We start from the raw sequence: 25,509 nt of genomic DNA on the forward strand, positions 1-25,509 counted from the left end.
AGTTTTATTGAGATAAAATTGAGATTAAAATAAAATTTTAAGATATTTAAAGAGTACATCGTGGTGATTTGATATACATATACATTGTGAAAGGATTCCTCCCATCTAGTTAATTAACATATCCATCACCTCACATACATTTTTTTTTTTTTTTTTTTTTTTGGTTTTTTGGTCAGAACTTTAAGTTCTACTCTCTTGGAAAATTTCAACTTTACAGTACAGTGTTATTAATTATAGTCACTTTATTATTTACAGGAGACTCTCAGACCTTATTCATCTCATAGGTTAAAGTTTGTACCTGTTAACCAACCTCTTCCCATTCTCCCATCCTCCAGCCCCTTGCAGCCACTTTTCTATTTTCCACATTTACGAGTTTCACTTTTTTCTTTAAGATTCCACATATAAGTGATACCAAGCAGTATTTGTCTTTCTCAGTTTGGCTTTTGTCACTTAACATAATGCCCTCAAGGCTCATCTATATTGTCACAAATGGCAGAATTTCCTTCTTTCTCATGGCTGAATAATATTCCATTTTGTGTGTGTGTGTGTGTATGTGTGTATTTTATATATATCTCACACCTTCTTTATCCATTCATCTGTTGATGGACACTTAGATTGCTTCCATATCTTGACTATTGTCAATAATGTTGCATGGACATGGGAGTTCAGATATTTCTTTGCTATTCTGTTCTCATTTCTTTTGGATATATATCCAGAAGTGGAGGAGCAGATCATATGGTAGTTTTATTTTTACCTTTTTGAGGAATCTCCATACTGTTTTCCACAGTGGTTGCACCAACTTATACTCCCACCAACAGTGCACAAGTGTTCTCTTTCCTCCACATCCTCACCAACACTTGTTATCTCTGGCCATCGTAACAGGTATGAGATGATATCTCTGTGGTTTCGATTTGCATTTCCCTGATGATTAGCTATGTTGAGCATGTACTTGTTGGCCACTTGTATATCTCTTTGGAGAAATGACTATTTGGGTTCTCTGTCCATTTTTAATGGGATTGTTTCTTTTCCTGCTGTTGAGTTGTATGAGTTCTTTGGATATTTTGGATATTAACCCCTGAAAATATATATGATTTGCAAATATTTTCTCCCATTCCATAAGTTTCCTTTTCATTTTGTTGATGGCTTCCTTTGCTATACAGAAGGTTTTACTTTGATGTAGTCCATTTGTTTTTGATTGTTTGTTTGTTTTTGCTTCGGTTGCCTTTGCTTTTGGTGTCAAATCCCAAAACTCATTGCAAAGGCCACTTCCAAGGAGCTTATCCCCTATGTTTTCTTCTAGGAATTTTATGGTTTCAGGTCTTATGTTCAAGTTTTTAAATAATTTTGAGTTGATTTTTGTATATGGTGTAAGACAGGAGTCCTATTTTATTCTTCTGTATGTGGATATCCAGTTTTCCTAACTATTTATTGAAGAAACTACCCTTTCCCCATCATACATTCTTGATTCTAGTTGTTCATTCTTGTAAAGGTAATAAAGGCCCCTTAATAATCTGTCTTCAGTTGTGCATTTCAACATCTTTTTCTGATCTCACAGGGGGAAAAAAAAAGATCCATAAAGAAAAATCTACACAAATGCCACATTAGTATTAAAGAGATTTAAATGTTAGATCAAAGAAAACAAATAAGAGTAAATGCACAAAAATAAAATGGGGTAGGTAGTAATGCAATTAGCTCAAAGTAGGCAGGGACATTATTATAAGAGTAGTAAGAAATTCACAGAGAAGAAAAAAATATGCTTTATCTCTTTCTTTATTCCACTGCTTCTACTCAGTAATTGGTGTTCACTCATTCATTCCTTCTACTAGCATTTGAAGAGTTCAGGGTGTACCAAGCACTATGTTTGACCAGGGACACAAAGAAAAATAAGACAAATCATCTACTCTCACTCATTGCTAAAAATTCCTCTGTTACCTCAATTCCCAATTACTAATAAAGCTACAGTGATCAACTTAACCACATATACTTGACTGGCCTCAAAAACGCTGCTTAGAGGCAAGCATGAGCTCCTCCTATTCAGTGTATTGGAGGCTGGCCTAGGGAACACCCTAAAAGAGTCCAAATTTGTTAATATCTTTCACATCATATTACTAAAGACTTTTTCTCACTTAGAAAGGTTCTCTCAGGATTCCTCCACCTCTCCATCAGAACAGACATACTTTCAAATATGCAGTTTGTTAGCCTGGAAGTTTTGGTATTTCAAAAGGGTGGAATTTTAGGCAGCATAGGTGACGGTGGAAAAGATATTTCTAGTATAACACCTTGTTCAGAGCCCTTAACCCACCCTGAAAAGCAGACCGATTATTCTGTGTATTTGGAAGTTCTACTCAGTTTCCAGCTGCTCATTGCCCTTAATATTAATCCTGTGCATGTTCACTTTTATATCTTGCAGAGAAATTTCCTAGACATTATTTCATTTGACCTTATTTACAATGTCATGGTAAGGGTGATAGATGTGGTTTGCAGGGCGAGCATCATTTTCTTTGTTATATCCTGAGAGACGAGGAAAGGGAGGGTCCACTAGTTACACATAGAAAATACTAGAGTCAGGTCTCTGGTTCCAAGAATAGTGCTATTTTACTTAAGGTCTATGTGTTTATGAATCTGGCTGTTCAAATTCACAAAGCCCAATTGGACAAAGATGATCTTTTTTTCCATCCTTCACTCCCACACCTAGTCAACAATTTACCCCCAGCACTATATCCCCTAAGGCATTGCTTACCACAAAGGAGGATCTAAGTTTAGATAGCTGCATATTTCATTCCGAGTATTTATTATCTGCCATTGATTAACTGGTATTGAATGGGCATAAGCGCTTGAATCCAATGTGAGAGAGTCAAGAGTTGTATCAAATAAGTTAAATCTAGCAAGGACTCTTAGGAATTTTATGAAATATTGCTCAAAGAAAGATTTGATGCCCCCCCCGCACCAACTGCATTGGCAATTGAGAGAGATAATCATTGAATGGATGGTTTTATAGAAGGCTAACAATAGAAGCCTATAAAAAGTATATTAAGAGCAAAATACAGAGGAGAACAACTCTCTAAAACCATATTTCTTTCTAGTGGGGTCAGTTTTGTACACCAGCCAGAGTGTGGCAGGATTTGTACCAGATAGAATCATCTGGCCCCATACTTCCATATTTCTGGTCATTCCACATTACAACACTAGATAAGGGAAGATGGATGATGAGCACTTACTGTTGGTACATATGTCACTTGTAAATGAACCTCTAAAACTTCTGACCATTTGTGGTCATCAAAGAGCCCATCACATTTTCTAAAAGAGAAAGCCTTTCACCCATGTTCCCCTGCTCTAATCCAGTTATAGATAATCGTGTACCTCTGAGCTAACTTCTCTCTCCCGAGCTCTGCCCCCGTACGCTATACTTCTTCACTTCCTGTCTTTAACTATTGCACAGTGTTTCCAACATCTGCTGAATTTTTCCCTAGAGGGGCTTCATTTCAGACAGAGCCCTAATGATTACTCCACATTTCTAAGTTTGCGGAAATCCTATAACATGACTGATGCTATCACTGTTTAAGGGAAAGGCAGGAGACAGTCAGACTTCAGGTCTTTCAGTTTTTCAGGAGATCTGGACTCTTACACCATATTTGTTTCATCTCAAGCAGACTCTTACTTCTAGAGCATGGGTTGCCCTACTTTTCCTATAAAAGGCCAGACAATATATAATTTAGTCTTTGCAGCCAGTTGGTCTCTACCGCAACTACTCAACTCTGCCATTATAGAACAAATACTGACAATATAACTGCTTTACCTAAACAGGCAGAAGGCCAGATTTGGGCCACAGGTTTGCAGGCACCTGTTTTATGTGGTTTCATCCATGGACGTTAAGTCTTGCAACCTTATCACTCTGTCCATGTCACTCTGTTGCTTCACTAGTACTGCAAATCCCTGGCTATTTCAAGCTCCATTCACCCACTCTTTACTTAGAACTGAGCATCTGCAGTACCCAACAGTTACCTGTTTAAGAAGAGAAATAAGGAGCCTGGAAATGGCCTCAAGAGTCCCCAAGGGGCCAGTCTGACTGTTTTACTTGACCAAGTTGACTTTTATTCTCTTTGCCTCACACTCTGCTAGAAAACATAGGTTATTTCAATGGTGTTTAAGCAATTCCATTTCTAGCGGACACTTTGAGACAAAGAACAGAGGAATGGTTATCTGTAAAAGCAGGAGTTGTTGAATTTTCCTAAAAATTCTGTGGACTAGGAGGGTATCTGGTTGGGTTGCCCAGCCTGCTCATTACCTCAGTAAGTGTTCTGACCTGGACTGGACTCCAAATCCTGATATTTCCTCCTAATTTGGCAAACATATTGAGAGTATTTCCACAGACTGGACAAATATACAGTGAATGCACCCAAAGAGCAACAGACAAGCTGGTTGCTATGGTAATTTACAGACACAATGAAAGTCACAAGTGATCTACTTTCACCTGGTTATTATGGCATCTATAACTACAGCCTCAGGGTCACATTGATCTAAGCCTTCGGATTTCAAAGGAGGGGCTGAGGGAAATCTGCTCAGTCGGCATGGTTCATTAGTGCTCCCTTCTTCCTGCCCCTGTGACTCTGAGCCCTCTCTCGCCCATGTTCGCCTGCATGGACCTCCCAGCTCGCCTTGACCAAAGGTGCTCTTCAACTTCTCTGTCACCCCCTTCATACAGCTGCAACTCCAACTGCAGCTACTTAAAGGCAGCTTGATCTTCACTGAAATTGAAGGAATCAAATAAAGGTATAGACGTACTGCCCTTAAGAGTTAACAGGATTGATGTACTCATGAAAAACCAAGAAATTGTGGAATGAGAGAGGAGGTACTGAGACTGGTTATTCACCCAAACTTCTGACAAGCACTTATGGTTGGATCAGATGGAAAATCCCCTCTTATCACCAGAGCCTTCAAGACAAATCGTTCCTCTCTAACCCTAGAACACTGGGGCACAATCCATTCATCTCTTTCTTACTGAATATACCAGGCAGGTCAGCTAGTCTCTCAATTTGCATTTAATCAGCTATCTCCCACCCCAGTTAAAATGAAAGTCCTTTACTTTTTTCCCCTGTGATTAATTAGGAAAATAATTATCAAAATCTCATTCATGTCTCAGTGTCTTGCACAGGGCTAGCCACAGATATGGATGATTTAAGGAAGAAAAAACAAATGATGATATTGAAGAGGAAAGCTATTATTTTGATTATTATTGAGGATCTCAAGACATTATTAATTGATATTTACCTTATAGCCTTCCCATTAATGGAATTTTAATAAAAACTATAAATTAAGACGAAAGTGTATCAACTCTAACAACTACAGTCATTAAAAGGACAGGCTTCAGAATCCGCCCACATGGGTTCACTAACTTACCAGCTTTATATCAGTAATAAATGTAATTTCACTGTCATAGCTTCAAAATGCAACTCTGTAAAAATAAAATCTTTTGATAATAATAGACTGTAGAATCAAACTGTAGATAAAGTGTCAAGGAGAGAATGGACACTTGTTAAGCAAATGTCCAACAGTTTCAGTGGGTTTCAGCTTTGCTTTTTTGACCTTCATACATAACCAGATACAAATAGGAACAATGGATCAGATGATTAAGAAAGTTGGCTATTTCAGCTTTCAATGACAAGACAGCAGCAGCTGCTCCGTTCCTAAGCCTAACCACTCTTAGAATTCAGAGTTATGGAAAGGCAAGCCAAGTGGTTGTGAAGCCATGAATTCATATGCAGTAATAATCACTATTTGTAGGTCTTTGAAACTCTAAATAGAGTTCTTTACTGAAGCTTTTATCTGGGCCTTAAACTTAGACAAAGTAGAAAAAAAATCAGTTTTGCAGCACAAAAGCAACATCAATGGTTGATAATTACAAAATCACTGATCTTAACTCAATTTCCTAGCTACTAAAATTGCCCAGTAATGGTACCAGATGCTGAGTAAAGGGATAAGCTCCCATATCTAAAGCAGAGGCTGTTGCAGGTGGTGTTAAGGATGCTGAAGAAAGACCTTTTGCCCTGAGAAAAGACCTTAGAGGTCCCTTCTACTTCTAAGAGTTTATAAGTCCATGACCACTGAATCCATCTCTCTTTTTTCAAAGCTGGTTGAGAAAAAAGTTCAGAAGATATTATTCCTTTATTTTCCTACCTCTCCTTTTCCCCTACTTCTATCCCCCCTCTGATTTTAGGGGTAACTTCAAATCTTTATAAACATATAATCATCATTCAACTTTTAAAATAAGCATTTAAACAGACTGTATCCACCGTATATTAACACATATATGTGGAATCTGAAAAAATTGGTATAGATGACCTTATTTACAAAGCAGAAATAGAGACATAGAAGTAGAGAACAAACATATGGATACCAAGGGGGAAAAGGGGTGGTGGTGGGATGAAGTCGGAGATTGGGATTGGCATATATAAACAATTGATACTATGTATAAAATGGATAACTAATGAGAATCCACTGTATAGCACAGGGAACTCTACTCAATGATCTGTGGTGACCTAAATGAGAAGGAAGTCCAAACATGAGGGGATATATGTATATATATAGCTGATTCACTTTGTCGTACAACATAAAATAACACAATATTGTAAAGCAACTATACTCCAATAAAAAAAAAATGAGAGACTGTATCCCTCTTTCTGAAGTTAAAGATGGGTGTGATTTTTCTCCCTCTCGTTGGAGGACATTCTTTGTTGAGATGATTAAATTTCTTACCTTTTTTTCTGTATATGAAGGAAATTTTCCATGCTCCAGCCTGACAAAAATACCTGTTCTGGGTACAGTTTCCTGAAATGTGGCACCATATGTGCATCAGTAAACATTATGTGTAGAGTAAATTAAGCCAAGCCTTATAATGAGGCAGTAAGGAAATTACTGTAGACCTGAAAGAGTAAATCAGCAGTATTAAAATGCTCTCCATTTTCTCTGAAGCACTTCAGAGTGCCATAAAAAAAAGCTCTTATCACTGTGATACACATCAGAAAGAAATGCATTTGGAGCAAGACAACCTAAAAGACACCACAATTCAAATAGGTCTTCAAATCTGGAGTCCAAGGTGTCATCTCATCACAAAATTTAAAAGTCATCCCTTTTGCCACTAACGTAGGAGAAAAAAGAAAACCGCCTGACATTGAGACTTTGGGGGTAAACTCTCTCATATAGCAGGTGCAGTAAAGACATTAAGAGACAGAAGCTCTGGAGGAGAGCCAAGTCTAAGGAGAGTCACCCATCATAAACAAAATAGCAACGCTGTACATAAAAACAGGATCAGTATTGCTGGGTTTTTCTTTTGCTTCAGGCTTCAGTATAGCTCAGCACTGCCTTGCTACTTATCCTGTCTTTATTTACAATGTTGATAAGATGCTCATCACGAATATTTTTGCATTAATTTCAATTTTCTAAAATACTGCAGAAAATATTATTTATCTTGATTACTCAGTTTTTTGGTTCTCTCTAAAATTATGTGCCATAGGCTACTGCCTCTTTCCCCTTCACCTCCACTTGGCCCTGCCCCAGAAAGCACAGATCTTGCCAAGCCCTTCAACACAGCACAGTAAACAATTAGACCATCCATTTCTAATCTTGGCCCATGGGGAGAAGAGGCTCAAGCTTGGATTCTCCCTCCCTTAAAACAAGTATTGTATCTGTGAAGTGGTGAGGTCTAGAAGACACCAAATGGATTGGAGAGAACGTGGAGGGCTTCTGGAATGCTCAAGTAAATCTTCCAAAGGACTGTAAGGAGATCTAAAAGTTCCCACCATCAGAAACAAAGGCAGTGGAATTCAAACCTGCCAGAACATCACAATTACCCAGAAAGCTTAGCATGATACAGAGTTTAAGTTACCACCGTCTGTACCTGAAATCAGAAATCTCTCAAAATGGAACCATATACAGGCTTCTCCCGCTATCCGAAAGTAGAGCGTCCCTATGAAACCGTTTGTAAGCCGAAATGCTGTAAACCGAACAAGCAACTACCGTATGATGCATCTTGCCAATGGATTCACAAAATAAATCAAGATAAAACACAGATGCTTATAAACACAGTTCAAAGCTATGGCAGCTGAATGCTGAGATGTTGAGTGTAGTTCCCGGAGAAAGGGCTTGGTGGCGCCACTCTTGCTACTCGCGGTGCCCACGGCCTGTATAAGAGCTGGCTGCAAAATACTGGACAGATTTTTGCGTTTCCTTTTTTTTTTGTAAAAGCAAAAATCCTCCAGATTTCTTTCAGTTAGCAAAAACAGGAACTAATGTAGGTATTTCATAAAAGCAAAATGGCATAAAATGGACTTTCAGAAAGTGGGGGATACCTGTATCTGCATTTTGTCAGGTTCTTGAGCTGACTTTTCTCAAGCCAGCCCAGCAGCAGGAGACATCTGGGTTAAAGCATAGAAGCTCTCTCTTAAGATGGAAAAAGCTGTTATTACAGTAAAACGGGACTTTTTAAGGTAACAAATCTTGTTCTTAAAACAACAGAAGCAAAAACATGAGAGCTTAGAACAGAGGGAAGTTGATGATTGGGATATTTTGGGGTGGGATAGCTGCATACAGAGGATTCTTCATCTTTTCAACACCTTTGTGGTAGCAACTTACTTTATTTTGGGCGCTAAGATATGCCTTAAGGAAACAAAGAATATCAGGACACGGGCACAAGCAAAAGCACATAAACAACTTAAATCGACTGCAAAAAGTGTCATAATAAAGCTATTTTAAAATGCTTTAGGAGCCTAATGAATAAACCCTGTTTATAAAAATTGGATAAAGTTGTGATGATAAGGTGACATTTAAGCTAAGCCTTGTAGGAAAAAATGTGAATTTTCCTAAAAGGAACAAAAAAAAACAAAACAAAACAAAAGGAGGGAGGGAGGACATTTGGAAAAATTGTTAATTTTCCTGGAAGAAAAAAATTAAAAGGAGGGAAAGGGGTCATTCCAGGCAGAAGTAACATCAAGTGCAAAGTCATGAAGATGTGCTAATACTGGTCTAAGAGACTGCTGGAGCTACAGTGCGCTGAAGGTAGAGACCCTGGGATCAAGGTACTGGTTATGAGGCTGTGAACATCCTTTTTGTGAAAAGCAATGAAGCAGTGCCAACAGCAGTGGAGAGGAAGAAATGCACTTGAAACATAGATAGGAGGTGGAATCAGCTGAACTAAATGACTGCACTTAGGATGGATGTTCTGAAATGTCTGGGTAAGCTGAAAGGACATTCAAAAAAAAAAAAAAAAACGAACCCTTGTTGTTTGAATCATCATCTTTGAAAATCTTCCAAATTTTCCTGCTTAGGCGTTACATCCTGGAAAATATGATAGAATTTTTTTATAATCCTATATTGGATCTTCCAGTGTCAGGATCAAGATTTTATCTGGCATTCTCATTGCCTAGGACAGGAGGTGTCAGAGACAGGACCAAAAGCAGACATTCTCTTGAATGTCTCAGACATTCTCTTGAGACTCAGACATTGCTATGTATCCTTCCCCATCTCACTCTTCCTTGACTTCTGGGGCCTGGCAGTTTCCTATTCATACATGTGTTACAGATCCCTCTGCTCAGTACAACGTGTTATTTGATTAATCAATATTGATCAAGCTCCTGGACTCCTTCTGTGATCTAGACTCACTAGTGAGAGAGAGGTCAAGCTTGGCATCTTCCGTAAGCTTGTGTTCATGTGTGAACCATCAACCACATGTTGGCTCACAGGAATCAACTAAACTACTCCATGTCTTGAATAGTGTCTTTGTAAGGAAAGAACTTGCTGATAGTGATATTTTAAGAACTATTTGCAAGGATAAAATCATGTCCCTTGAACTTGGCCTAATGAGTGTTTTCCAGGAGATAAATAAGTATGTGGTGGTCTGACATTCAGGACTGCTGTAACAGGAATTTCTTAACATAGAGATAGCTTGAATGTACAACCGTGATCAGGAGACTTGTCCAAAGATCACCTTTCAGAGTGCTCTTGAGCTCTCTTCTACCACTGCTCTTCTCCTTCTGGTCTTTTTGATTCTGATTTTGGTGTTTCTGATGACATTTGTTTTCAGCTGTCCCAGAGTTTCTTATGTTCTGTATTTTAAACCCCAATTGCCGTAGGATCATTTTCTGGTCTCTACATTTCTACAGCAGCACGGCAATCTGACCTAGGGGTTATCTGACCAGGGATTGTTAGCTCTGACATAGGGTTTCAATGTGAAGAACACAAACCTTAACATTTGGAGGAAATCTATATTTTGTTTCATAATTTTTAAATTGTAGCCATATAGATAGCTTCATATCCTTATGAGGAAAGCAGCTTCAAGTCTGGAAATAAATGATTTCAAAATGTTTTCTTACAATGAATCTAAAAATAATTGGCCCCATCAGCAGATGTGAGGAAGAATTGAATGCTTTAAAATTCCCTTTTTTCTGTAAATGTTTTGGAAGGTCTATAATTCATGCTTTGAGAAGCCAGCTACCTAAACATAATAGCACTTTTTAAAAAGAGGTTCCAGAGAACCATAACAGCTGGAGACCTGAGAGATGATATCCTATCATAAACAAGAACCCTATTTTTGACATGCACCACAGATGTTTTTTTCTGTCTGAAGTACGTACATGTCACTCATCCCCAACCCCATGGTGGTAAAGGTGCTGTTGAAAACCACAAAGCACCTCTATATATTACACGAACACTCCTTCTTCCCCAACTGCCTCCCCCAAAGGAGATTAGTGTATGGGTGACCCAACTGTATCCACTGGTTCTATGGATTGGCAGGATGGGGAATGATTATGAGCCAAGACCCCACAGCCGGACTGCCTGGACTGGGACCTCCATGAATCCATACTTTGCATGGCCGTGGATGCATTACTTGGCTTCACATCCCCATCTGTAAAATGGACATGGTAACAATCTTTTCTATCTCACAGAGCTGGCATGAGGATTAAATAGGGTCCATTTGTAGAGAGAACTTAGAACAGTGCCTGGCACATTGTAAGGACTCAATATATGTCAGCTATTTTTTAGTTTACATTTTGTGGACAGTGATTTTACAAGGTCTAGCTGATGACTACCCACCTTTAGCCACAGTTCTTATATACGGAATTGGGTCACAAAGGGGACAGCTGAGGAATCTTCAGCTGTAATTATTTCTTACTAATCTTGGAAGCTTTTCCTGTAGTCCTATCTGGAGGCAGGATCTTGGTAAATCAACCTTTAATGTGCCACCCAGTGACATGTTTTGCTTGTTTGTTTGTAATCCTTTGTTATATAATCCATTCTATTAAGTATGCATCCCAATGTAAAATCATTCTATACATGGTTTGGTTGTCTTTTGAAAAAGTTTTGACTGTGATAGCAAAATGGACACTTTTGTCATGTTGACGCACTGAATCTCATTGCTGGAATTATTACGATGGCTATTAAGGGTGAAGGAATAAGAGTTAGTCCATTGATTGGTTTGGGGAATGAGAGAGAGTTGCTAAGTTTAGCAACACACTAACATGTTATGATTACTACTTATTAACTTCTCATAGGAAAACATCTGGGTCTTGCTTTGCTTATCAACTTGGGCGGGGGGGGTGAAGACTAATACAAGCACCAAAATAAGAATCAGGATAAACCATTGTCACTGTAAGCTTAAGGAAAATCGAGACCATGCCTAGAATAGTTCACAGGTGGCACATAGAAGGAGGACATCGAGGAACAGCTGGCAGACACCAAATGGGCCCTCTCTAAGGGATGGGTAGACCGTGTGGGCTACTGGGTACTCAGGCAGGGACTCGGCCAAAAGCTTTTTTTCTTATAATGGGCTGACTCCAGAATCACAGCAGTGACAGTAGCTCAGACATGGGGCATACTGTGCCCACAGCTCTAAAATTAAAACAAAATGCTTAAAGCTGGCAGTTATGTTCCCCTAAATCCATTTTTAATTCCAAACAAAATACTCTTAAAAGGATTCTGTTCTACCACTGCCCACTCTCAGGGGCTTAATTGGCAAGATGGATCCATGCCAACCAGTTGAAATAACGCCCATAGGTTCCTGCAAACTTTTTCACAATTTATGACTCCCCAGTTCCTTGGGACATACTGCCTGAAAAAAAGGGACTTCTACTTGGTTCAAAATTCTACTTAAACAGAAATCCTTTTTATTCAATTGCTTGATTTTTTTTCATGTGTTTACAAATTTAAGTCCACTTTCATTAGGCAAGTTCAAAATAATAATCAAGATTGACTTTATTTTTTAATTTGGTGACTACAACTTTGCAAGACTCCAGGGTCACCTTCTGAAGAACATTGCCCAATCTTAGGGCTCTGAGGAAGAGGGAGAAAATGGAAAGGGTGGGAATTTATGATAGTCACTAGAAATATTTTTCTTTGATTTCAGCTTTCTTCCCTATGTGACTTAATTTATCTAAATATTGTATAAAGAAATATAGGTGTATGAGGAAGTGGAGCCAGATAGCTGAGGGTTTTCATTTTGAATCTTTTCTAACAAAGGCCTGTCTGTAATTGAAGGAACACAAAGTGTTTCAGTTTTCATTTATTTGAGCCACTAGCATTCACTGGGCCACCACATAGCTGCTATCAGAAACTCAGATAAAGCTTTTGTAATCCAATTAACTAGCTACCTAAATCTAAACTGAAGATGCACCTGAGCCAAGCTAATCAAACTCCTTGCATGTTCCATCTACAGAAATGTTAGATAGCTTCTGTTTAGCTCAGAGAAGCTTTTGTACCAGTACAGGTGTACATGGAGAAACAGAAGAAATGGGAAAAAACAGATTAAAATATTCCAACATATAGATAGGGATGGAACTGACAGATGAGGACGATCTTAGTTCTAGAAATGCATACTGGGGAAGAGAAGGATGGTTGAACCAAATTCAGGGATGTGGTGTGAAATTATGCCATAACTGTTGGATCTGAATATCATGAAACAACTTTCTTTTACTCTTATTCCTCTCAATCGTTGGGAAAGGTGAGCAGAAAAAAAAAAGAAAAAACTCATGCATGGAATGATTTGAGGGGATGACATATTCCTTCTACTGCCACCCTAAAAGAAGCTCCCCAAGGATCTTGTCACCAAAGCTTTAAAATTCCACAATGAATCTACCTTCAAATTTCACCACTGTCCACAGCTAAAAGAGTGGACAATTTATTGATAATTGTAACACCAGGGTGAAAACTACTTTATCCATTCCTTCCTAATGAGAGAAAAAAATTCCTATGATAGGTCCATGAGTGCAGAGAACTTAAGGGTACTGGCTCCAGAATGTAAAAGAATGGTCTCTACTAAGACCTAGAGGGGGAGGGAAGACTCGTTTCATGGATTTTGCCTCGTTGACAATCTAGCCAAAGGTAAACCTTAGAGGAGATGCCTGATGCCCTCCCACTGCTTTTAAAACCAGCAGTTATATGGCATTAGGACCTCTGGCAGAGAAAATAAATGGACTCATTCAAAGATAGCTTACAGACCCAGTTTGGCTTCTTACTTTTACAAATAGGAGAAGGAGACCAAGAGATGAAGGATCCACAGTCATACAGCCAGTTTAGTGGCAGAGCTAGAAGTAAAACCCTGAGCTCCAGACACCTGATTCACTGTTTCCCACCAATCCCAATCCCAATTCCTACTAGCAGTATCATTTCATATCAGATGGGGGCTTTGTATGGAAAGATTGTCTAAGAGGGCAAGGAGAAGCAGACCTGGCCATACAGCTCTTTGGGTATTACCTAATAATGCCTAAGAATGCAATGTTTTATTCTCCTTTTTTTTCAAGGTAAAATAAAAAGAAAATGCTTTCCCCAAAATGGCTTGTTACCTGGGCAAACTAGAGTCTTCATATCCCAGAACTAATTGTGGTATCTCCTAGAGGACATTAGCTCAAGTGTGTCTGGTGACATCCTGAAAAGAGCTCAGAAGCTCCCAAGCAGTGATCTGAAGTGGTGTTTTCCTCTCATTCAAACCATTTTTTAAGATGCTCCTTGGCTGTTCTTGCCCAGACACCTTGCTAATCTTGTCTGTTCTTGACAAACTGCAGGACTGAGTGCTAGGTGATGCATCCCTGCCAGTCCAGCTTTTCCAGATGGAGAAAGTAAAGCAGGTGTTACCCCAGGGCTGTGGTTGGTTCCAGATGACCAACACAATCAACACTTAATGAGATGGATATATGAAAAAGCTACCAGAAGGAGACAGGATGTCTCTCAGGCAGAAATCATGAAGGAATTCTTTGGGAACTTAATGGATGGTATTGTCTCTTCTAGAGAAGAGAGAGAAGACAGTGAAGCTCACCACGGCAACATATAAAATAAGATTTACTGTCCTATAGACAACATGTACTAGTGTTCATGTAGCACTTTCAAGATGAAAAGGGGCCCTGACTAGAGATTTCTCACCCCTCCCCCAACATGGACCCCTTCAGACAAATGATGCCATTAGCCATTTAAATCATCCAACTGCCTTACCTTGCTTTGGTTCCCTGCTTCCCAAACAACCATCTGATAAACACATTTTCCCCTAGATTTATATCCTTGAGGAAATACACTGGGTCAGAGACCTCAATTAGCCCATCAGATTAAGAGTTGTGTTTCTCATTAACCATTGGCATTCTTGTTTATTCACAGATTGCCTTGGGAGTTTAAGACCCAGAAGAAATCAGAGGCTGGTTCTTTACACACCTGGGTCTGAAAAACTGAAAACCAGATGAAGAAGGCAGAGAATGCATCACCTCTCCACCTGGGAAGATTGTGTCTGGCCAGTGAGAGGGCTCTCCCCAACCTTCCCTCACCTCAGGGATTATTTTCATCACCACACCCTTTGCACCTGTCACATCTCTCTCTGTTCAGCAGACTCTAAGTTGTTGATGAAAAGTTTCTGTGTATATGTAGATGTTATAAAGAATAGCGAGATGAACATCAGCTCTAACACAACACCCTGAAAAAGGACATTCTCAGAAAACCCCCACTAAGTACCATGAACCTATAATAAAAACAAAAACAGTACCTGTCTCCTTAGATCCCTTGTTTTCTTGGTCATCTTATCAATTGCAATGTTTAGAGGATCTCCTTTTTCTTTTCTTCCAGTCTATTAAGAAAAGAGAAATAATTTCTGATTTAGAAAAATTCAATGTTAGTGACATTACAGGTTAAAAAAATTCAGAAACACACTTGAGTTGTAGAGTTCAAGACATTTTTAAAAAATGATTCTCTTCAGGCTTCCCTGGTGGTGCAGTGGTTGAGAGTCAGTCTGCCGATGCAGGGGACACGGGTTCGTGCCCCAGTCCGAGAAGATCCCACATGCCACAGAGCGGCTGGGCCCATGAGCCATGGCCGCTGAGCCTGTGCATCCGGAGCCTGTGCTCGGCAACGGGAGAGGCCATGACAGTGAGAGGCCCACATACCGCAAAAAAAAAAAAAAAAAGATTATCTTCAATACACAGCTAGTACAACTTGGTCTCTAAAGTTGATTTTCTCTGGAGTAAAAAGTGATGAAATCAATACATTCTCAAGATGGTTACACATATGTCCATATTCAACTCCATTCAAATCTATGTTTTCTTCCCTTCTCCAGACATTCAGCAATTAGTAAACACAAGGATGTTTTGTTATTGCCTTCAAATACAAATGTTTTGTGTTTTTCTATTATGTAAGCACACTTCTGAATAGAAGGTGACTGAAATAGAAACTAAATTATAAAAGAAACTTAAGGTAAATGATCAGAATTCAGAATTTTATACCAATATATCATAAGCCATTTGTAACTTCTGTATCAAAATCAAAAGAGATGTTTTACTAGAAAACATAGTGTTTTAATCTTTGTTCTGCCATGCAGTGGAATGCTAAACATTATAATAAGGAACCCACAGCTTGAGGTCACGAGGAAAATTTCCCTTATGACTGTAACAAGCAGAGGCAAAGGCAAAAGATAATAATAATAATAATCTTGATAAATTATTCAGTGGAAGTTTGACTAGTTTCTGTTTTCCCTTTTGTTTTTTCTATTTTTTTTTCATTGCTGTAGTAACACAATTAAAACCAAACCAAACAGAACCTCCATTATCTTTTTAAAACCACAACAGCAACAAGATTCCCATGGATAAAAAGCTCTACATAACTTTGTGGATGGCATTATCTTCCTCTGAAGAGAAAATTGTTCTCAGAATCTTTGTCAAATCTATTAAATTATCTAAACTTTAGTCAAACACCCTACAGATCTATTTATTTATGGTCCCAGTGTCAGGCCAATTCTTGTTCCATACTCAGTCTCTGTAAAACCAAGTAGGTCTCTGCAGTAATTTGTGTATATGATGAAATGAGATCCCAGGTCATAAACTGTGCCTCATGGGATAATGTGTTTCGAGGATCCATAGAAATTAACATTGGACAGATTTCTAGATGTTCTCTTCCAATGGTAAAGTCCTGGATGCATAAGGCTGATACATACACATCCAATTTACATATACCTAGATGTAAAACAGTCACTCTTTTCTACAACTTGCTTAATTAATCATTTTTTCTTGAATGAATGGTCGATGTGTAATCCTATAGGATTTTTCATGAAAAAGCCCAAACCAGGGCATATGTGCATATTTTTAATCAATTAAAACCTACAAATCCCCATCACCATTTTTCCACTCCCTAAACTCAAATGCTGACCCTCTCAGATGTACACTCTGAAGTTTTGTAGGTAGAAAGAGCTTAAAATAAAGTGACCAACATTTACAACTTTGAAACATCAGCATACAATTAGCTAAAAGGAAACAAAAGTATATGGAGAAGAACGATGCGCTGCTTAATCTTCCGAGGACTGCTGTCACATAGGGAGCATGACTTCAGCGCCCTGGCTCGCCATAGTCAGGTGTGACACCAGCTTAGCAGCCAGAGCTGTTTCTTTTCTCTTTGGTTTCCTCCTTGCAAATAGGACGTCTGCCTTCAAAATACGGGCACTTTGACAGGGGTCTGGACCACAATCATTCTGGAACCACAGATTTCTCAAGCCCTTTCCATGTAGGAGAGTAATTAAAAACTTACTTTGGAAAATGAACAATTGTGAGTTTGTTTTAAAATGTGACTATGAGAGAAGCAGACTGAATCACTGAACTTTCCAATGTAAAAAAAGTCAAGACAGTGTGAATACACAAAATAATTACTGAACAAATACTGTGTCATACAGGGCTCATTGCATCCTGCCAGTGACATATCATTATCTCCATTTACAAAGGAGACCATGAGGATGACAGAAGACCTGGGACCAGGGTGAGAGGAGTGAGGCACTTGCCTCAGGTATAAAATGTAAGGGGTCATCAAAGAACTCAGGAATCAAGATAAACAATAGTTTAATACAATAGTTTAAAAACTCAAAATTAATGCCAAAAAATCCATGCTGAACAAGGATCAAAACTTTAAATAAAGCCAAGTCCTGACAGGGCCAGGATTAGGTGAGGCCAGTAAAGTGCGTCACACAAGTACAGGTCAGATAACATTTTAAAATTTTAAACTTTAAAAAATTAGGGGATATATTTATACTAAAAAAAAAGTCATTGTTTACCTAAATTTCAAATTTAACTGGGTGTCCTATAATTTTATGTGCTAAATCCAGCAACCCTACCCCCAGGGGTAATGGGGATGCTCAAAGTTGTAAGTAGGGTGGTTACAGACACACATTCTGTGAATAGCTGGGCAACATGGGATTCTGTATCCCATCTGGCATCAATAACCAGCACCTGTATAGCACATGTCCCAGAGATGTGAGGCATCATGTTGGTCAGCGGTGGGGGGGGTGGTAGGGGGGTGCAGGGGATGCACAAAAAGCGAGAGTCACATTCTCACACTTGAGGAGCTCCTAATCCAGTGAGTGACCCCAATGTGAGAGCAAAAAGACTAACAACTCCACAGAGAGACTAACTCCCTACAGGGCTAAATAAGATGCTCCAAAGAGGAAGGAGATGCTGCATTTGGGAAGTCAGTAATCTCACAGAGGGATCGGAAGATTTAGCTAGACCTTAAGTCCCGGGCAAAATTCGAATAGGAAAGAGGGTGGGCCAAAGTAGCATCAAGAGAAGAAAGAACAAGGCAGGTACTGGGAGGACAGTGAATGGAATGGGCCAGCCTTTTCTCCACGATGTGAAGGGATTGGTTTGACTAGCTCTAGAGACAGGTTATTTTTATAGGAGCTTCTTTATAGTATGATTACAGCCAACTATAGTATGATCTTCAAGTTCAGAGCATCTCCGGTGACATTAGTATTCCAGGTCCCTGTGTTGTTGGGATTCTCTTTGTATAATATTTGTGATCTGGTGTCTTGAGCTTTCAAATCTTTGGCTGAAAGCAGTTCAAAAAACTGCAGTTGACTTGGGTGCCATCTTTGTTTTCATAGTTTAGAGAGGTGAGGGAATGGTAAGGCTGGGACTAGAGCTTAAGAAACTGGGGTCACCAGCTGAAATCATCCATTCACTGGCCCTTTGTTAGCACTAATTTTTAAAAATAAGGTAGGGACACAGGAACAAGGCTAGTAACCCCTCAATGCTCAGATTTACGTAGTAAATGGGGACTAGCAGCCCACGACTCCATATTTTCCTGTGCTCTGGTATGACCCCAGGTAGAAATACTTTTAAATTATCAACCTAAATTGGACAGGAAGCTAATCATTGAGAGAGACCAAACAAAGAAAGACTCCTGACTCCTAGTCAGGAGTCCTAGTCAGCCCTTCTTTATTAAGTTCTGTGATCTTGGAATAATGATCTGCTCATTTTTTATGTCTGAGTTTTCTCATAAGCACAATGGATAGCATAATATATGCCCTATCTTCTTCACCAGGTTAGCAGGACAATCAATCAAGGTGTCAATGTGCTGGAAACAATAAAAGGCATTAACAGTATTCAGGGTAATTAGGAAAGTATTTCTACTGTGGAAAAAAATGAAAGTACTGCTTTGGAAAGTACACAGAAACTATTTTTAGATCACCTGGACTGCAACTTTCTCCACTCAGGCAGGTAATATATGAAAACCTTGCCAAAGACTAGAATTCCTAAAGAAGAGTTATTTCTGTTTAAGGAAGGAATATTTTGGGCGGTTCATTTTAAATGACTAGTATGGGATATTCTAAGAGGTGAAATAAGGGTCAAAAACTCCAGATGAATGTCTTTTACATAGTCGGTTGTTGGATATATTTGTTAAATAACTAAAGATTTGATCATCATGAGCAAATTCTAGTTCCCAGGGGATCAACAAGAATCCTAACCTAAACTCTCCCTCCCTGACCCTCCAGGCTCTATAAACTAAAAATTGTTTAACAAACTGAAGTGAAGAGAGACCTCTGTCTTCATTTTCACACCATCACCTAGTAAACAAAAGTGTGTGGTCTTCAGCCAGTCATCCCTTTATTCCCTGCCTTTGCTGAACAGAAGGAAACGAAAAGCAGTCATAAGCACTCTCTGCCAATAACTACCTAAGTGATTTGGCACTTCTCTACACTCCAGACTTATCATCTGTCCAATGGAGGGGCCAGAGATGAGTGACAAACCCCAGGAAATGGGGGATCCCGAACATGTAACCACGCGCCCCTTGTAGGGAGGCTCTCACGGCACTGCAGAATGGGCTAGAATTGGCTGTCAGTTGGGGTATTCTTATCTCTAAAATGTGGATAAATGTTTGCTTTGGGGATTATTGTGAACATAAAAGAGATAGGATCTGGAGCATGTAGCACAGTACTTGACCCAGCAGAGGTAACTCAATCAATTGCTTCTCCTTCCTCACCCCCTCATTCCTCTCAAAGATGAAAAGACCAAAATCCAGAAAGATAAAATCACTGATCACATGGCTCACTAGTGTCTGACCAGGATCTCTGGACTTCCAGCCCAGGGCCATTTCCATTCCATGTCTAAACCTTCTCCCATCTCTAAAATTCTAGGATTCTGTGATTTTATAGAGTTTCATGTTTCTTTTCAAAGGCTCTCAAAAAAAATCCCTGTTTAAGGTGTATCTGCCCTAATCACATGTTGTCTGCAGACCCTGTGTGCCTTTCTCAGACTGCTCCCTACTTGACTTCTTTATCTTTACCTGCAGAGAACGAGTCTGCAATAGAGATAACCATTTAATAAATATCATTATTAAAAAAAAAAGAAGAAGACAGGCACGAGCAATCTCTCACACTGCTTCAGGCAGACTTCCTAGTTGCCATCTGTTGTGCTAGGGAGGTGCGTGTTTATTAAACTTTATTTGTTTTAGTCGCTGGGCTCTATTTTACAAAACACATTTGGGGTAGATCCGCAGCTTGAATTGATGAGAGGGAAGGGAATGAATTTCCTGATTTGGCTTTTTATAGGGGGTCCTTTATTCTCCCAGCCTCTGGCTCTAAATTTAAGTCCAGTTTGCCAAAGTATTAGATGCTGTCAAGAAGACTTTCATATTTTCAGTTTAATCCTACACAAAAATGATTGAGGCCATTAATTGAAATTTTGATTTTTCACCATCATTCTCCAGGAAAAAGACAATATTTTAGTTCATTTTTAAAAATAAAACTATCCTTTGTCCTTTTGTGAAATAAAAGCCCTTTTACTTATCAGAAGAGTGTCTTCATTTTTCTTTCTCTCTCTCCCTTTTATTAAATATCCATCATCCCTTCTGAAACACTGAAGACATATGCAGTATATTTAAATTGTATGCTGCATAGTTCACAACTCCTTAATTTATAAAACAAAAAAATAAGGAATAGTAATTTTTAAATTTCTGAAAGTGACTGTGTATTTGTTTAAAGGCTGTTCCCCATCCAAGACCCTCTTTCCACATTAAACACATAATTCAGTACAAGGAGTCATTCATGGAGGCCCTGAGGATATAAATCTATTATCTCAGTGCTTCCATCAGATCTGTGGTTTCATGTTAGTTTCAGGGCACAATATTAATATGTGGGAAATGGCTGTAAGAAAGCAAATGTCTATCACTTTTTCCTTTCCCTCAACAGTACCTGCAAACTTGATTGAATGTATGAGAAATCTTCAAAATACTGTATAGCAATGACTCTACTATGCTGAATGCATGGGCAGCTAATCAAATGCCCAGTCTTCAGATTGTTGTCATTTTAAAGAGATGGAAGTCAAAATCATCAGAACAGCAGAAAGCAATAATGTGCCATGCACTCCATCTCCCACACATTTTCCTGTCATTTAAACCTATGATATAGACAACAGGAGGGAGGAGAAAAAATTATCTATTGATCTAGCAGTCACCCTATCATATTTGGAGGGTTGACCATCTACCCTCAAACCCTGCATGTAGAAATCATATTCTTATTACAAATAGCACCAAAAATATGAACGTTTCATAATACCTTTACATTCGGTGTCAATCACAGTCTGAGAATGTGAACCTTTCTAAATATTTCCTTTTCACTAGCTATGGACATTTTTCTTAGAAAAGAAATGGACAATATCTCTTTAGAATGGATAAAAGTTTAGCATCAGCCTCAAATCAAACCCACAATCAGGATACTTTGACCACGTAAAAACCCAGCTTTCCTGGATTCTGGAATAGGGGTGGGAGGATAAAAGTAGAAAGGGAAAAACTGATGAAAATGTGTCAAGGCAAAAATGTGTCTGACATTTCTCTGCCAGGCCTCACCAATGCCCAAGGAAAGAATCATCAATATATAGAAGGTTAAAACAGCAGGATGGCATTATTTGTGAAACTCCCAGACCATACCTACTAGCATAGCAATGTTAGTACACACATCAGGCAGTGCACAGAGAAGGCCTGACTCAGAGAGATCAGGGCACATCACTATTTGTTTTCATTCTCCCAGCAACCTCATGTTCTTTCAGTAAACCCTCTAATTTTTCCTTCTGACTCTCAACCAAGGAGTTCTGGCCCAGGGATAAACTCAGGATAACATCTGAACCAGTGAGATTCAGCTATAAGGTAGTAGGTAAAATTATTAAGAAGGAGGCATATTTTTCTGCACTGAGATTGATAAACTGGAAGCAGATACACCTTGAGCTAGTTAGGGATCTTTCAAAATAGATGCCATAAAAAGAAAGCATAGCTGGGAGGTGGGGGAGGGGAGGGAAGGAGAGAGAGAGAGAGAGATGAGAGATTAATTGGGGCTGAAAAGAGATGAGATGCTAGGGAAAGGAAATAGAAGGAAAGGGGAAGGAAGGGAAGAGAAGGGGAAGGGAAGTCAGCTTTTGAAGTCAAAACAAATTGGTTCATAGTTTCCATTATATACTAAACTTGTAAAAATAAAGCTCCATGAGGGTACAGTCTGGGCTTTACCTACCATTATATCTGGCAGCCTGGAGCTTTGCCTGGCACATAGTAGGCACTTAAAAATTGTATTATATTAGTGAATGAAACACATGGGTTCCTGAATCCAGCCGTACCTAAATCCATTAGTATCTATCAATACATTTCCTAGTGTCACAAGTTAACCAATTCCCCCACGTTTCTTGATGTTGGATTTCTGTCACTTACAACCAAAGAGGTCTGACTAAATCAGAGACATTACACTACCAGACCAAACTAATTTGAAGGCAGTATGGAAGACAGTGAAACCTCAGCAAGTACCCCATGGACACAGCTCAGAGAACCAAAGGAGCTCAGGCCTTGGTTTCACCTACAGACTTTTTCCCTGCACTAATCACTGCCCAAGTTCTAAATCCTAATATAATATTTCTCCCCTAAATCTGATCAGTCACTAAACTTGAGAATTTTTCCATCAAAAAGTCTCTAGGATTCCTGCTGTTCCTCAAATCACTCCACTCATGACACCCAGCTTCCCCAGTGTACATCTCCTACACCACACCAGACTCCCTCAGCATCCTCATTACAGCCTGTTGAGACCAAGCTTTCACTTCCTTGGCTCAATATTCCTCTCAGTTCCCATTTAGTTCTTACTGCATCTCCCCTTCCTAGTAAACTTTTGAGCCTATATTTTAAGACTTCTTAATTTGACCTCCTTCTTGTAGTTGCCCACACCTCTAATCAGTTTGCTCCTTCTCAACAACTCACACACTTTCTGCCTCATGTTGGTGCCTGGTTGAAAGGTGTCATTCTCCCTTCAACCATTTGCCTAAGCAGGATGTACCCATTCTTCAAGCAACAGCTTAAAATCCTCCTCCAGGGAGTGTTTCTAGACTGACCTGGCCCCTGAAGACTTTCCTCTCCTCTGACCATATCCTTCTATTATATACTGTTCCAAATAATGCAGATGTTAACAACAGACCATCCTGCATTGTTTATCAAGTTTTCATGTTCCTGCAGAGTAGAACCCAAGCTTTTTGTGGATAGTGAATTTTATTTTCTCCTGGAGGACTCAGCATAAAACTCCTAAGAAGTGCTCCAGAAGTGCTTCTACCCACTTGTTTGTGGAGAGAAGGATGGACGGTCCAAGTAGGCTCCTGGGGATAGGAGGTAGGTATGAAAGGGATAAATTATTTGGAAAATGTGGGGTCCTAAAAATAAATTTCACCCACTTCACAATTTGCTGATCAAAGCCATAGGCAGTGGTTGGCACCTGTGTAATGTTACAATTCTTGCTCCTTGATTTATTTTATCACAGGTGTAGCCCTCAGTGATTATCTGTCAGACAACACTGCCTAGAAGACAGTTTTCATCAGAGCTCCCCTTTCCCAAGCTGCCAAGCTTGGGTGACTGCTGAGAGCCATGGTTAATTAACCACACATGTCTTTGAAGTCAGTGAGAGACCATGAAATGAGCAAACTGCTAAAAAATGCCATTTTATCTTTACAGTTGAGATGAACGTAGCCAAGACGAACTGCAAATTTCCATTGATCTTATACACACACACAAACATGTATATACCCACACTGATTAAATGATTTAAATTTCAATGAAATTTAAACTTCCACTTCATTTTTAAGTGCATATTCTCCAAACCACTCAGTTACAGTTAAAGCTATCAATAGCTAAAGGATCCCAGGAGTCTGGCATTTTCCACCATCTCAAAAAGAGGCCAATAACTGGGTACATATTGCTGAGAGTTCACAGAAATCAGAAAACACTCAGACAGAGGATTACCTTGGTTTATGGAACGTCCATCTGGGTGGAGAACCCAAGCTTTGGCCTTCCTGGGCTTCATCTGCCCATGGATCAGGTGCCAGTTCATATTGTAATTCCTTCATCGTACCTTCCTGCTCTCCCAGCTGACAGAGGCCCATCCTCCCCCGAGTGCCTACAGCCACCTATATCATTTATTTAATTGCCAGTTTCCACGCAGGCAACAGCTGTGTATTATACAAATCTCTTGCATTGTTAATTGAATTTCAGATGTCACACTCTAAAGCTAAAATACAAATATATAAGATGCATCATTACAATCCTTTATTGTTCAGAAACTTGTCATGACTATACGTCCCTTCTTCCCAATTAAAAATACAGGAGTTTAAGGACAGTGTATTTGTCAGCTTGGGCCGACACAACAAAATACCACAGACTGGGTGGCTTAAACAACATAAATTTATTTTCTCACTATTCAGGAGGAAATATTATGGAAAGCCAAGATCAAGGTCTGGCAGGTTTGGTTTCTGATGAGAGATCTCTTCCTCGCTAACATACATAACCAAGCTCTCTAGTGTCTCTCTTAAAAGGGCACTAATCCTATCATGAGGGTCCCACTCTAATAATTTATCTAAACCTAATTATCTCCAAGAGGCCCCATCTCCAAATATGATCACATTAGAGGTAGGGCTTCACTATATGAATTTTGGAGGGACACAATTAAGTGCATAGCAGACAAGAAGATGTCAGCCAATCACACTTCCTTGAAACTGAAGTTTCTTGCACAGTCCTTACCACAGACTAGATACCAAGCAAATTAGAAATATGTATCAATAGGTACATACGAATATGTATTAAATAATAATAAATGCAATAATTAGTATTCTGACTGTTTGACACAATGACATGATATGGATCCTTGGGGGCAAGGCTACATGTGTGTGGAGGTGGAAATAGAGTAGCTGTAGCTTCACCACAAGTAGAGTAATAGTATTACCTACCCTCTTTGTATGCTCATTATCTTCCTTGCCTGTTCCAAACCTCATGTGAGCAAAAAGAAGACAGAAATCAAAGCCTTTGATTGTATGCATAGGATTAAGATGCACACACTTGGGAAAAGAAACATACAAATTGTACATGATTTTATCAAAATTTTCTTTCAAAATAGTGGGAGATGGGAGTAGGTAAGCTTGAGGACACTAGATACCAAAAAGAAATGGGTTTGGTGAAATGACACTTCTAAGGGACAAAGAGGCCATCCAAGAGAGCATCTGGGAGGCTTCTGTTTGCCAACCTTACAGCAGAACAAAATGAAGAAGTTTCCTTGGTGACATTGGGAAGAGGAAATACACAGATTGGGAGTGTCAGGCACTTCCTGCATGCCCAGGGGACCCCCAAAGAGATTTCCTTGCACTCTTCAGAGCCAAGGCTTTTTTCCTCCCCAAATCAAATCTGACCTTTCTTGGTCCTTGAAAAGCCTGTGAGGACCAC

The 25,509-nt window shown here is 39.3% G+C and overlaps 1 protein-coding gene across 5 annotated transcripts in view; it reads right to left on the reverse strand.

Moving 5' to 3' along the window:
• CTNNA2 (catenin alpha 2) overlaps nucleotides 1-25,509 on the reverse strand; it is a 1,046,049-nt gene that overhangs the window by 245,505 nt on the left and 775,035 nt on the right. For all 5 annotated transcript variants that reach the window (XM_060116852.1, XM_060116853.1, XM_060116851.1 and 2 more), the window contains one exon: nucleotides 15,011-15,091. In XM_060116852.1, coding sequence (XP_059972835.1) covers nucleotides 15,011-15,091 — 81 coding nt within the window. The remainder of the gene's footprint in view (nucleotides 1-15,010; nucleotides 15,092-25,509) is intronic.

This window comes from Mesoplodon densirostris, chromosome 14 (assembly GCF_025265405.1).
Source record: "Mesoplodon densirostris isolate mMesDen1 chromosome 14, mMesDen1 primary haplotype, whole genome shotgun sequence".
In the NCBI taxonomy this organism is placed as follows: domain Eukaryota; kingdom Metazoa; phylum Chordata; class Mammalia; order Artiodactyla; family Ziphiidae; genus Mesoplodon; species Mesoplodon densirostris.